The sequence below is a fragment of the Saccopteryx bilineata genome, chromosome 5, assembly GCF_036850765.1.
Source record: "Saccopteryx bilineata isolate mSacBil1 chromosome 5, mSacBil1_pri_phased_curated, whole genome shotgun sequence".
NCBI classification, from domain to species: Eukaryota; Metazoa; Chordata; class Mammalia; order Chiroptera; family Emballonuridae; genus Saccopteryx; species Saccopteryx bilineata.
In genome coordinates this window covers 108,710,837-108,725,022 of record NC_089494.1, presented here as the reverse complement: position 1 = coordinate 108,725,022, position 14,186 = coordinate 108,710,837, and the positions used below count along the sequence as shown (strand labels likewise).

At 40.4% G+C, this 14,186-nt stretch overlaps 1 protein-coding gene across 2 annotated transcripts in view; it reads left to right on the top strand.

The window, feature by feature from the left end:
• The first annotated feature begins 8,130 nt into the window (after window positions 1–8,130).
• SLC35F5 (solute carrier family 35 member F5) overlaps window positions 8,131–14,186 on the top strand; it is a 43,788-nt gene continuing 37,732 nt past the window's right edge. The window contains exons 1-3 of one of the 2 annotated variants that reach the window (XM_066279159.1): window positions 8,131–8,424; window positions 9,424–9,514; window positions 9,655–9,796. In XM_066279159.1, coding sequence (XP_066135256.1) covers window positions 8,385–8,424; window positions 9,424–9,514; window positions 9,655–9,796 — 273 coding nt within the window. In that variant the 5' untranslated portion in view covers window positions 8,131–8,384. The remainder of the gene's footprint in view (window positions 8,425–9,423; window positions 9,515–9,654; window positions 9,797–14,186) is intronic. The other variant, XM_066279158.1, reaches the window with a different exon arrangement.

Here is a 14,186-nt window from a genome sequence, read left to right as displayed (position 1 = left end):
TGTGATAGCAGAAACTAGTTAAAATTTAGGGATGATGGCTTTGGTTATGGTCAGTTGTAAGGTGACTTTTTTATAATGAAAAGGACAAAAATAAATAGAAGAAAACAATATCATAAATAAAAGAAACATTTTTCATTGCAACAATACACTATAATATGATAAATGCATAATAATATTTGTGATATTTTATATTATAATTATGCTTACATGCCTGTTAATTTTTAATAATAATTGTAAGAAAAAAGTACTCATTTAGATACAAATACATCACATCACACACAATGGATCAACTCTGCATTAATTGAATACAGTCATTTACAGATTAGTCTTTCAATATTAAAAAGGAGGACATGTAGGAAGACACTTTTCAAGGGAGGATGGAACTTAACAAAAGAAGGACTGTCCTCCCTAAAGGAGGATGATTGGTCACCTTATCAGTGGGCATCATGGTTAAGGCAAGTACAAGGTTTGTTCTAGGAACTGGGATACCTAAACAGGCCTACCTGACTTAATGAGATCTGGGAGTGATGCACATTTGTACCCCAGGGGACTGCAAATAATACCCTTTTGTGCCCCAGGAGATGTGTCAGCGATCCACCTTTGTGCCCTAGACTACAAGCAAAGCCTTTGTGCTCCAAGGATTGAACTATGATCCAATTAACTTTGACTATGATCTGATTAACTTTCCCTTGAAATTCCAGAACTGTTGCCTATTCTTTTTTCCCCTTAGGATTTTGGCATGTACCCTCTACCTCCCAGATCTTCAGCTGTCTGAATAGAGCACCCATAAATATGATTCAATCCTGTCTCTACTTTTTTGGCTGAATTGGTGACAGGCAGCATAAATGCCAATATTCTGGTTTCAATTGCATGTTCTAGGAACTATTTTCTGTGTTTGTACTAGTGAAGGTTATTGAGGTTGAGCTGCTTAGATTCACTAGAAGAATAAAACAAGTAAGCCTTGCTCAAATTCCTGACTCACAAGGTTTTAAGTTTGCTGTGTTAAGCCACTAACCTTGGGATCTTTTACTATACTGCAATAGAAAAAAGTGGAACAATCACAAAACCATTATTACTCTTAAAATAATTAGCAATAATTCCCTAAAATATCAAATAGCCAATGTTCAAATCACAAATAATCATTAGTCTCAAATTTTTTAAGATTTTACTTCAACCTGGATCTAAGTAAAGTCCATACATGGCAATTAATTTTTCTCTCTAAAAAATCTTTTAATGTATGGTTTCCTTTTCCTGCCCCTCCCCCCCAAATTATTTATTTAGAATACTGGATTGTCTTCAGAGTTTCCTACCATCTGGATTTTAGTATTGTTTAATATGTTCTCCTAATCTCCTGTGCTTTCTGCAAATGGTAGAGGCTTGATCAATTTCAGGTTTCATTTGTGGCAAAGCTGTTTCATAGATGGCGGTGTGTATTGCTCTCAGAGATACAGCACATCAAGTTGTTTCTTGTATTGTGATGTTAGCAGCCATTAACTACCATTGCCTACATTCATTCATTAATTTGGAGTTGCAAATTGGAGATTGTGTCAGTTAGCTATTACTATATAAAAAAGGATCAAAGGATCTCAGCAGCATATACTATTTATTTAGTTTATTTACCATCCCTTGCATCTCATCTTTCTGTCCAAATCCAAAGTAAAGATGTGGAAAAGTAGTTTTGTCTCCAGTGGCAGATAAAGAGGTAGACACCAGGCCAAAGCCCTATATGTGACCTTTCAGGACTGATGACAGGCAATTACAAGGCCTTGCAGGCCTCATGTGGAGGCTGTCCTTCCCATGCCAGGCTTAGTGCCAGGTAATTACAGTCTCTGGAGGTGCCGTTAAGGACTTATTTTATGCCCTCCCTACCCCAACCAGCCATTTTTTACACAGGAGCACATTCCTAGCCTAGGTGCCTCTGTGAAGAGTTCTCTTTAGTGAGAACCTTAGCTAAGGCACTTCTCAGACACATCCTCCAAATTCTCTTTATTTGGGCCTCAGTTGAGGCATTTTTCTCCCTTTTAACCTAGTACTCTTGCATTCTGCGCTTTCCCCCCTCTTCCCAGTTCCTGGACCCACAAACCAGCAAGAGCCTTTTGTTCAGAGATCTTCGGAAGGTAGATGATTATTCCTGTCTGCAAAGTATATACCACACCCTAGTCCAGTGTTGTTTCATGGGGAAAACTGCACAGGGGGAGCTGGTGGCTTTCTTTTGCCTTTGGCCTGCATTGTTACATCAAGTGTATAAGGCTTAACTGTTGTTTTCATTTGATCACCTTGACACCTGGAGACTCAACAGGGGGACATTGCAACATTACCTAGACAAGTGTGTGGTTACTAGTCGAAGTGAAGAATTCGGTCAATAGCACAATCTATCACCATGATATTTCATTACATTTCTTCCTTTATTAATTAGCCAGTGTATTTCTGTAAAAGAAGTATGCTAATCTTTCCAAATAGTTATTCTTAGCATTTAGATGTCTTAAATGAGTTTTAAAAGATTTTTTAAATGATGCACTTCAAACATATTTGGTATTCAAAATTTATTGCAATTGCTATTCTGATTTTGCTCAAATTGTCCCATCTTTTGCTAGTAGAAACTTGGCGAAGCTGCTTCTGAATCTTTTTGACATGTACAAGTAATCTTTGATAGATTCCTTTTTCTGGTGGGACAGGATGCTCCAGTCCTGAAATTAGGCATTAACACTTAATTTTATGATACATAGACAGATCTTATGATGGTCAACTTAATTTTTAATGTATGTAATGAGTTTTAGTTGCTGAAGGATTAAGTAATTTTTTGCAAAGATAAATATATGAAAAATGCTTTAAAAATTCAAATTGTTTAATATTGTGGTGTAATTATTTTTACTGTATTTCTAAAGGAAAGCCAAGACATATTTAGAGAGGGCTGACTTCAGAGAGAATAAGGCAGAAAAATTACTACTACCATGTATCATGTCAACCTCACCCCCCTCTTCAGTCTAGAAACCGAAGCCACATAACATCTTCTATCCATATCGAGAACTGGGATTCATTTCTGGCTTTTCCCAAAACTTAAAGACAGCTGCTGCATCTCTCCTGTAGTCAAATATATTTAATTCAGTACTCAGTTTGATTCAACAAGTGCTCATTGAGCTCTAGCATTGTGTGAAAGCAACCAGCTGGGCTCTGTGTGAAATATGGAACTACATGAGAAAAATAAAATACATTCCCTGATTATACCATCAAACTGGAGAGACAAGATAAATGCAGGAAAAGCTAGATTATGATTCAGGATAATATGCAATTATATGTTCAAACAAGTGGTACAAATATTTATTGCCATAGGATTTCAGAGGAGAGGCAGTTTAACATGATCTGAGATGAATTCATGGATTTGTTCCTGGATCCAAACTCTAAAGAATGAGTTATTTCCATGGGCTGTTACAAAGGTAAGCGTAAAAATGAAAGGGACAGTGGCGAAGCTAGCCACCTTGCAATGCAGAACTCAGGCTGGGAAGTTGGGCAGATCCATTTGGAACACATGGCCCAGAATCAGCCCCTTGTCAAGCCTGAATGTTAGCTGAAGAGATTAGATCTCAGATAGCCATCTGTGCCCTTTATCTCCTCAGCTGCCACGGTGTTTCTGTTCACCAGTTGCTGGCATATTTGTTTTCGAAAAAAAAAATCCAGGCATATGATTTAATTAGGAAAAGAACTATCAGATCAAGTAATAAAGAAGAGATATACAGAATAGAGACTTAAGTAAATGGCAAGACAATGAGGTAGTAAACTCAAAGGTGGGCAGTCTACTCATTTATTTAACAAATATTGAATTCATGTATGTGCATGTCACATGCCAAGCTCTATGGATAGAGAACAACATTATTCATTAAGAGCTTATTAATGGCCTGAATAATTGAAGAAGAATCAATACCTTGATGTCGATGACTTAATAATTTAATCCTTAAGAATAGAATTTCAGGCTATGTAATAGTTTAGTAGAGAAGGTATTTTTTGTCACAGATGCCTTTCCTATTGTCTCAGATGATCCCACGTGTTTGGGCACCTACTCAACCACCTATATGTAATGCCAAACCTGAAAAGCGAACAGATCTCTTGCAAGCTGTTGATTCTTTCTCTACCCTCTCAGATTCCTGGCCTCTAAGAGCTCCCAGACGAATAAGGGAGCAGTAAAAGGAAGACTTTTGAATAGTTAAGGGAAATGGTCATTGCCCCTCACTAAATAGTCAGGTATTGCATGTTTTCAAAGTTCCTGGGGCACACCAGCATGCCGAGAGCAGCAAAACAGTTAAAAATCGCCGCTCTGATGGTGGGGGTGCAGCAGTGAACAAGACAGAAGTTTCTGCACTCGTGGAGCTGATATTCTGGTGGAAAACAAAAAAACAAATAAATATATACTGTACTTCCAGTTAGCGGTAAATGCTATGACAAAACGTTTATAGTCAGGTAGGAAAACGAAGAGTGTTAAGTGTGTTGGTGTGCTGTCCCATTTACTGAGATGGTCAAAGGTTGGGAAGGGAGGAGGTTGGCACCCATTAATTTTAGTTTGGGAGAACTGGAGAAAATCTCTTTGAGGTGATAACTTGGAAAATTTCAGGAACAGTGTTTCAGGGAAAGGGAATGGCAAAGGCTCTGTCAGGAAGAGACAGGGATGGTGCAGGGACAGCAGGAGGTGTGGCTGGACTACTGTGCGCTAGGTGGTCAATGGTAGGGAGAGGAAAGAGCCAGGGTATTTAGGGCTTTGTAGGCCTCAGTAAGAATTTTGGGTTATTGTGATGAGAACTGTGGGATGGTTTTGAGAATGGGAATGATCTAATGCAGGCGTCCCCAAACTATGGCCCACGGACCGCATGCGGCCCCGAGGCCATTTATCCAACCCCCCACCGCACTTCTCAAAGGGGCACCTCTTTCATTGGTGGTCAGTGAGAGGAGCACTGAGGGACAGCCCTCCAACGGTCTGAGGGACAGTGAACTGGCCTCCTGTGTAAAAAGTTTGGGGACCCCTGATCTAATTTATAGTTTTAGATAATTCTAAATGCAATTTGGAGAATAGGCTGTACAGGGCAAGCCTGGAAGCAGATTTATAAGGAGGCAGTTTTGGTAGTCAAGGTGAGAGGTATGATGGTTTGAATGAGGGTGTGGGGGTAGAGGCTTAGAGAAGTGTCTCATCTCAAGATGTATTTTAAAGCTGGGGATGGCAGAACTTATTGATGTACTTGGGTGTAAAGAAAAGAGGTGACTAAAGGGTAATACTCTTTCTTCTTTTTAAGATTTTTTTTTAAAATTTCATTTTAGAGAGGTGAAAGAGAGAGAGAGAGAGAAGAACAGGGAGAGGAGCAGGAAGCATCAACTCCCATGTGTACCTTGACCACACAAGCTAGGGTTTTGAACTGGTGACAGTATTCCAGGTCAATGCTCCATCCACTGAGCCACCACAGATCAGGTGGGAAATACTCTTCTGTACCCCAGGGTGAATGGTAGGCCCACTTACTGAGATGGTGAAAGGCTGGGAGAGGAGGAAGTTTGGCACTCATTAATTATTCATTATTAATCCAATCAACCAATCAATGAGGCTCCAAATTTGGGGTGATGGGGATGATGGGTAGTTAAATTCTTCACTCTTACAAGATGATAAGAATGTATAATGGCTTAAAATCACTCTAGATTATGATAGAGTTTTTAGAATTTCAGGTGTCAGGGGTATAGAAATCTTTGAAGAAATACAGAATATTTTAGAGTGCCACAACAGAAAAAAAATTAAACTGGTCATCTAGAACAGTGGTCCCCAACCCCCAGGCCACGGACCGGTACCGGTTTGTGGGTCATTTGGTACCAGTCCGCAGAGAAAGAATAACTAACTTACATTATTTCTGTTTTATTTATATTTAAGTCTAAACAATGTTTTATTTTTTAAAAATGACCAGATTCCCTCTGTTACATCCGTCTAGACTCACTCTTGATGCTTGTCTCAGTCATGTGATACATTTATCCGTCCCATCCTAAAGGCCGCTCCGTGAAAATATTTTCTGACATTAAACCGGTCCGTGGCCCAAAAAAGGTTGGGGACCACTAATCTAGAAGAATTAACACTGGGCTGGAGGTCAGAATATTTTCATCATTTGAGATAAGGGAGGGAAAAAAAAAGAATTAGGCATTTCCCTCCAAGGCCTCTGACTTTCACCTTGACCATGTTCCTCCATTGATCTACCACTTTAATGAGTCAAGGGAAAATGGAAAAGTACAATTTTTTCTTGACAGTGTAGGAATAAGCAATTGGGCACTGCCCATTTGGCTGAAACAGGAAGTTAGAAAATCTTTCTATCCAAGTTTTATAGGCTTTTATCCAAATGCAGCTTTGGCATATGTCACCTAAGAAGAAAAGTACAACACTTCCTTATTTGGCTTAATCCATCTTACACACGAACCTTTTTGTAGGTATTTACTGCAGATGGCAAAGGTGTAATTTCCATTCCAGGAAACTATCTTTCACTTTTGTTTGCTGTATGCATTCAGGCAACTGCCAAGCCAAAGTTAGTTTCCTGTACAATATTTTCTATATATATAATTTTAAAATTCTTTACTTTGAAATATTTAAACTTACAGAACAATTGCCAAGAATAGTATAATACACTCTTCCTCTGGATTCTCTTTTTGTTAGCACTCTGTCATAATCGCTTTATTACCATCTCTTTATAGCCATATATACATAACAATGCACAGGCACATATAATTAATACTGCTACAGGTATTTGTGTTGTTGAAGCATTTAAAAGTAAGTTGCAGATACCTTAACTCTTATCCCTTTCTTGATGAATCTTCTATGAACAAGGACATTGTCTTTTATAACCACAGAAAAATAACCAAATTAAATAAATTTAATTTTTTTGTGTGTGACAGAGACAGAGAGAGAGACAGAGATAGGGACAGACAGACAGGAAGGGAGAGAGATAAGCTCCTGACTATTATATACTGGGAGTTATTCATAATGCTACCGTTTTTTCAGTTTACTATAAAAAATGTAGCTGAGTAATTTTAACCATATGATTAGCCTGACATCTTCAAGTTAATGAAAGAATACAGCAGATGCTGAAAAAGTTTGATTAACTAAATTTTCCCTAAGTAGTAATTTCAAGTAGACAGTTAACATTTTTCTGGTCTGAATGATAGGTTTCTGAATGATTTATTAGAGATGCTTCATGCTGATAACTTATTGTGCCCAACACACGAAAAGCCCATTAGATGGTTGTCATCTGAATGCATATTGAATTGCAAAAACCCCCACGATTTAAAAGGTAAGAAATGCAGTTACATTGTGACTACAGACTTAAAAAATTAATTTTTCATTAACTGATAAAGACGTTACAAATGGTTATAGTAGCCTTATGTCTCATTTTGTTTTCTAAATACAAATCAGGACCTGGCTAAGCCTTTTTTGTGTGTGGAATATTCAAAAGATGGTTTAAAGAAATCTATACTGTTTAACAATTATTACTTGTGGAATTTTTACTATACACCTTTCACATTTGTACGCACGTAATCCTGGCATATATACGTATATCAGTCAGGTGGTATCATTATGCCCTGTTCTCGAGGAGACTGAGGGCCAGGTAGAAGAAGGAGCTTGCCTTGCGGACACGGCTTCAAACTGCAAGAGCTGGGATCCAGTTTACATACAAAAGGCTGCAGAAAGCAAGAGTCCTCCCATGCCTCCTTGCTTTTTGGGTCCTCTCCTTCAGAACAGGATCTGGAGAGTTTCGTAGCGGAACTCTGTAAGAAGCAGAGTTGCTAGCTCCGGTTCTAGCACGCGGCGCCCGGGCGGCTAGGCCACTTCCCGGATCCTAAGCTCCGCCCAGCCACTCACGCGCACCGGCAACCCTTTCCTCTCCCACCGCGTCCTGCTCGGCTGCTTGCTGACTCCGCTCCTGCCCGGCGTCCCCGCCGGGTCTCCGCGCTCAGAGCCTAGCGCTCGGCAGTAGCGCGGACACGCTGCGGATCCACCCAGAGGACACACCCCCAGCGGCCTGCCGTCGCGTCACCGTGACGTAACCCATGCGCCCTCGCCGTCAGGCCGGGGGCGGGGATGCGAGGCGGGGCGGTGGGGCGGGCTTGTCGACCGCGGGGGGTGGGGCCGGCGCCAGCGTCCAGCTCTGGGCCTCCGCGGCCATCGCTGCCTGCGCGGTCCCTTTCCCTCTCCGGGTCCCCGCCCTCCGGGGCTGAGTGGAGCTGGGTGGCGTTGGCAGCCTCGCCCAGAAGGGCAGCGCGGCTTCAGGGGCTGGGCCTCCAGCGCAGCGCGATGTCAGGCGCCGCGACAGCTCTGTGAGTCCGAGGCCGCGGCCGTGGCGCTGGGCGGCGGCGGCGGGGCCGGGCCGGGTCCGCTCATGGTGCCGCCACGACGCCATCGCGGGGCAGGAAGGCCAGGTAGGCAGGCAGGGGAGGGTCCCGAAATCAGCCGGAGCCGGCGCTGGCGCCGAGGCCGAATGCCCGCGAACAGCCCCACCTCCCGCCCTCGGGGTGGCCGCGGTGTTTGGACCGGAATGGTAACGGCCTGTCGCGGCAGAGCGAGGGGGAGGCTGACGGGGGCGTGCGAACTCGGTCCGGACCCGGGCGGGGGGACAGCTGCTCCGGTGCCGCCGCCCCGGGACGTGAACGCCCTCCCCGGGGAGGAGGATTCCCTTGAACAGCTGTTTCCTTCCCGTCTCGCGAATTGCTAATTCGGTCTAAAATACAGTGACGGGTGGGTGGAGGAGAATGGAGGATCCTTTCCTTTTACTACGTGATTACAAACGTGCCCCCAAGACTCGCAACAAATTATAAATCGAACCCCACTCGAGATCAGGGACAGAAAAGACCCTGAGAAACAGGCGCGTGTCTTGGGGTGGGGTGAATTCCTCCGGAGTTCTATATTTACGGAATTCGGAGAAGCTATTTTTCAGTGGTTAGCTATTCTTATATATACAGTTTGTGGAATATTGTTTTTTTTTCTGTACCGTGTACTTCTCTGAATATAATTTGAAGTCTTGAGAATAGTGTAATTGTGAATAGTGTCATTTATATTTAACAACCTTTGGCATTTTTCTTTTATTTGCGTTTATTTTATTTTAAATTACTGGTTGATTTGAGAGAGAAAAAAACCCATCGATTTGTTGTTCCACTTATTTATGCATTCATTGGTTAATTCTTGTATGTGCCCTGACCAAGGGATGGAACCCACAACCTTGGAGTATTTGGACCATGCTCTAACACCAACGGGGCTACCCGGTCAGGGCACATACCGGATTCAACCAATGAGTGCATTATCAAGTTGAATAATTAACCCATGTTTCTCTCTCTCTCTCTCATATATATAAATAAAGAAAATTAAAGATTAATAAAAAAAGATGTGACGAATCTTATTTTAAACTCTTCACCTCCAATTAGGTGCATTGAATTCTTCACCTCCGTTTAGACTCAGATCTGCCAAGTTTTCAGGCATTGCTCTTGAAGATCTCAGAAAGGCCTTTAAAGTCAGGTAAATTCTGCACCTTTTAATCACTGTGTGACTTTCAGACTGAAGATTAGTTAACAGATGTCAAATGTTTCTGTTATATTTATTTTCTCATTTTTGTATGGTTATTTTTTTTAATCCCTTTTGTATTTTCTAAAAAACAGACTGCAAATGGTGTGTGTATTTGTCATGAACCGAATGAACTCTCAGAGCAGTGGTTTCACTCAGCGCAGGCGAATGGCTCTTGGGATTGTTATTCTCCTACTTGTTGATGTTATCTGGGTAGCATCCTCAGAACTTACTTCGGTATGTAGTGCTTGTCTTGGAATGATGTTGCGTTAAATAATATTAGTGTTAACCTATAGTATCTCTACTCATTACTATCTCTCATGCTTATTTAATGCAGTATTTTGAATGTTGTTGAAATATTTGTTTTTTTTTTATATTGACCTAGTGTCAACTTGTTGAAACTGAAAGGATACTCTCATACAATTTTCTTTACCTTTTAAGGGTGATTATTTAAAAAGTGAGTTTCTGTGTATTTTCTTAATATTTGAAGGTGTTTCTGTTTTTATTTTTCTAAATTCATCTTCTTTCTCTATAAATACTATTTTCTAGAGCAGGGGTCCCCAAACTACGGCCCGCAGGCTACATGCGGCCCCCTGAGGCCATTTTTCTGGCCCCCCGCCGCACTTCCAGAAGGGGCACCTCTTTCATTGGTGGTCAGTGAGAGGAGCACAGGAGTACTGTATGTGGTGGCGCTGCAAAGCGCAGTGTCGCTCACGTACAGTACTAATTCCGGTGACGCAGGACACACGCTTCACGGCTCCGGAAGCGCGTCATATCACTTGTTATGGCTAGCAGTGACAAATATGGAACTGGACATTGACCATCTCCTTAGCCAAAAGCAGGCCCATAGTTCCCATTGAAATACTGGTCAGTTTGTTGATTTAAATTTATTTGTTCTTTATTTTAAATACTGTATTTGTTCCTGTTTTGTTTTTTTACTTTAAAATAAGATATGTGCAGTGTGCATAGGGATTTGTTCATAGTATTTTTTTTTATAGCCCGGCCCTCCAACGGTCTGAGGGACAGTGAACTGGCCCCCTGTGTAAAAAGTTTGGGGACCCCTGTTCTAGAGGAACAGCCATCTAGGATGCAAAATTATTTGTCACCATTTAGTAGAAAAAAAGATGCTTTTGGACAAATGAGTGAAAGTGATTAGGGTTTCATGTACAGGCCCCTGCTGTGTCAGTGCATGCACATTGACCTGTTTGCTGGTTCAAACATCACTGTAAAGCACAGTCATTGCCTTTAGGTGAATTTTATTTTGTCTTTATTGATGGTCTATTGGTTCTAATATATCATTCTGAATTCACAAGCTAGTTTTTCTTTCTTCTTGTGCAGTTACCTCATTCTAGTTAATGATCCCTGAAAAAAGCCAAGCAACTTTATTTTTAGAAATTACTGCATTTCTACTTACATGTTGCAATCCTAAGGTTAATATACAAAAGTAAACTAGCATTTATAAAATTACCTTAAATGTTAGAAGTGGTTTGATACTTTTGGTCATCTCACATCATACCTAAGTAAATCATTGACATTGACATTGTATCTAATGAATAAATAAATTTTTAGTCTTTTTGGAATTAGGCTCTGGAATACAGGCCAACTGTAATAAATACAGTTAAATTTATTTTGAACTGTTCTATTGCCTTTTTTTAAAAATTAACATTCTGTGTTTTAGATACAAAGAAATCTTTAAAGTTGACCCAGAAAAAAGGCCTATCTTTAAATTTTTATTTTAGTTTTAAATAAATAGTTTGGTTTTTTATTTATCGAACAGTAAAATTTATGGCAAAAGAGCACCTGATTGAATTATAATTTACCAATCTATATCTAAGAAAAAAAAGCCTGTCTCTATTTTTAAAAAAGTAATCACACTTAGTAAAAGAATATTTTATCATTTCATTTTCCAAGAACATATGTAATGTGTCTAATTCTTCAGCCAAATGTGCTTATCAAACTTTTGAGGTTAATTGTATATTTCATAAAGAATCCTTTTATTGTGGAAAAATATTTAATATTATATATGCAAAGTAGAGAGAGTAGTATAATAAATTTTCATGTGCCTATCATTTTCCTTTTTTTTTTTTTTACAGAGAGAGAGTCAGAGGTCAGAGGGATAGACAGGGACAGACAGACAGGAACAGAGAGATGAGAAGCATCAATCATTAGTTTTTTGTTGCACGTTGCGACACTTTAGTTGTTCATTGATTGCTTTCTCATATGTGCCTTGACCGTGGGCCTTCAGCAGACCGAGTAACCCCTTGCTCGAGCCAGCGACCCTGGGTCCAAGCTGGTGAGCTTTACTCAAACCAGATGAGCCCGCGCTCAAACTAGTAACCTCGGGGTCTCGAACCTGGGGCCTCCGCCTCCCAGTCTGACGCCTGGTTAGGCCCCTATCATTTACCTTTAACAGTTACAATTAACCACTCCCCAAACATTTTTCCTAGAGTAGAGTAAAGCAAATTTTAGCTACATGTCTTTTCATGTAAAATTATTTCATATTTGTCTCAAAATAAAAATGATTCTTAATTTTATTAAATCTAATCACCATGTCATTAGCATATCTAACAACACATCAATTATAATTCCTTAAATTTGGATATCCAGTCCATATTTAAATTTCTTTGGTTGTTTCAGGGACATCGTTTTAGTTTAATATCTAAACAAAGATTACACATTGCATTTGTTATAACTTATAAATCACTTTTATTTCTTAACTGGATTCTCCCCCTTACTGCCCTTTATCATGCCATAGATTTGTTTGAGAAACTATCGTTTTTCCTGTAGGATCTGTCACACTGTCTTAGTCTGTTTGGGGTGCTATAGCAAGACTACAGTAGACTGGGTGGCTCAAACAGCAAACATCTCTCACAGTTTTGTAGACTAGAAAGTTCAAGATCAAGGTGGGCTGGCAGATTCTGTGTCTGGTGTGGAACTGCTCCCTAAGTCTTAGATGACAAGACTTTCATTGTGTCCTCACAAGGCAGAAGGGGTAGGAGAGCTCTCTGAGTTCTCTTTTATGTGGCATTAATCTCATTCACGAGGGCTCTTTCTTACCCATAGGCCCACCTCCTGTATCACCACATTGGAGGGGAGTTAGGATTTTAACATGAAACTGGGGGGACCCAAACATTTAGGCCAGGGGTCCCCAAACTTTTTATACAAGGGGCCAGTTCACTGTCCCTCAGACCGTTGGAGGGCTGCCACATACAGTGCTCCTCTCACGGACCACCAATGAAAGAGGTGCCCCTTCCGGAAGTACTGGGGGGGGGCAGATAAATGGCCTCAGGGGGGCGGTAGTTTGGGGACGCCTGATTTAGGCCATAACAGACATTCTGGATTTGGCTAATTGCTTCCGTGGGGTATCATTTAATTAACTTGTTCCTCTTTCTCTTTTATTTCATGTAAAATGGTAGGTAGGAGTAAAATATTGATTTGATTCAGTTTCAGTATTTAAGAAAAAATACCTTGATGGTACTGGGTACTTCCATTCATGAATCACAAGAGGCACATAACAGCTTACAAGTCTTACTTTGGGTGATGCCAATTTGAGAACTATAAAGTTCTTTATCAAACTGTAGGTAATAATTGAATATCCTTATGGTGATTGCCCAGATAGAGTATTTCATTAGGAGTGGTGAAGTGGTGATTTTTGTAAGGGTCATTCCTTTTGCATTTATTGGCTTAAATTCTTTAAGAACTTTTTCACAACTACTGTTTGGTTATCCCAAAACATGGTTTTTATAGAAGAGGTTGGATAAGTCTTTATTCTTTTTATTTATTTTAGTTTAATGTTGCCTAACAACATGCAGTAGTAACCATTGAGGTTTTTTGAGTGTCATTATACATGCATGGATTTTTGTGTATGTGATGTTTCAAACAATTGTAGTTATTTCTTTAGATGTTTAAACTGTTCTATCTTTGACCACCATTGAAAGCCCCTCAAGTTGTCTCTCCTACACTTTTAATGTGACCCCATTAATCTTTAACATCCTGTTTGCTTTCTGGCAGAAGATACCCTGGGCTTATCTGGTACATTTTTTGCCCCATACTTGAATGTAGTCATTTCTTCAATAACTTCTTTTTTTTTTCCCTTAAGATTTGACTTTAGAGGGTGGAGGGGGTGGGAAGAGAGAGAGAGAAGCATCAGCTTGTAATTGCTTCACTTTTAGTAGTTGTTCATTGATTGCTTCTTGTATGTGCCTTGACTGGGCAAGGCCACGGTTTTGAACCAGCGACCTCAGCGTTCCAGGTCAATACTCTATCCACTGCACCACTATCGGTTAGGCCCATTGTTTCTTTTTTCTTTTCTTTTTTTGTTTATTGATTTAGCGAGGAGGAAGGAATACAGAGAGAAAGAGACAGGAACGTTGATCCATTCCTGCATATGCCCTGGCTGGAGATCGAACCGGAAACCTTCATGCTTCCAGATGATGCTCTAACCAACTGAGATATCCAGCCAAGGCAGACCCATGGTTTCTTTTATCTGAATGGTTCAGTTCCCTGTTTGGATTCTAGAAGTGTTCATTCCTCCAGGCTTGTCATTTTCTCGAGGTCTTTCAGTGCACAAAGCTAGGATTTTTTTTTTTTTTTTTTTTTTAGGAAAGCAGAAATCATGAGTTCATAC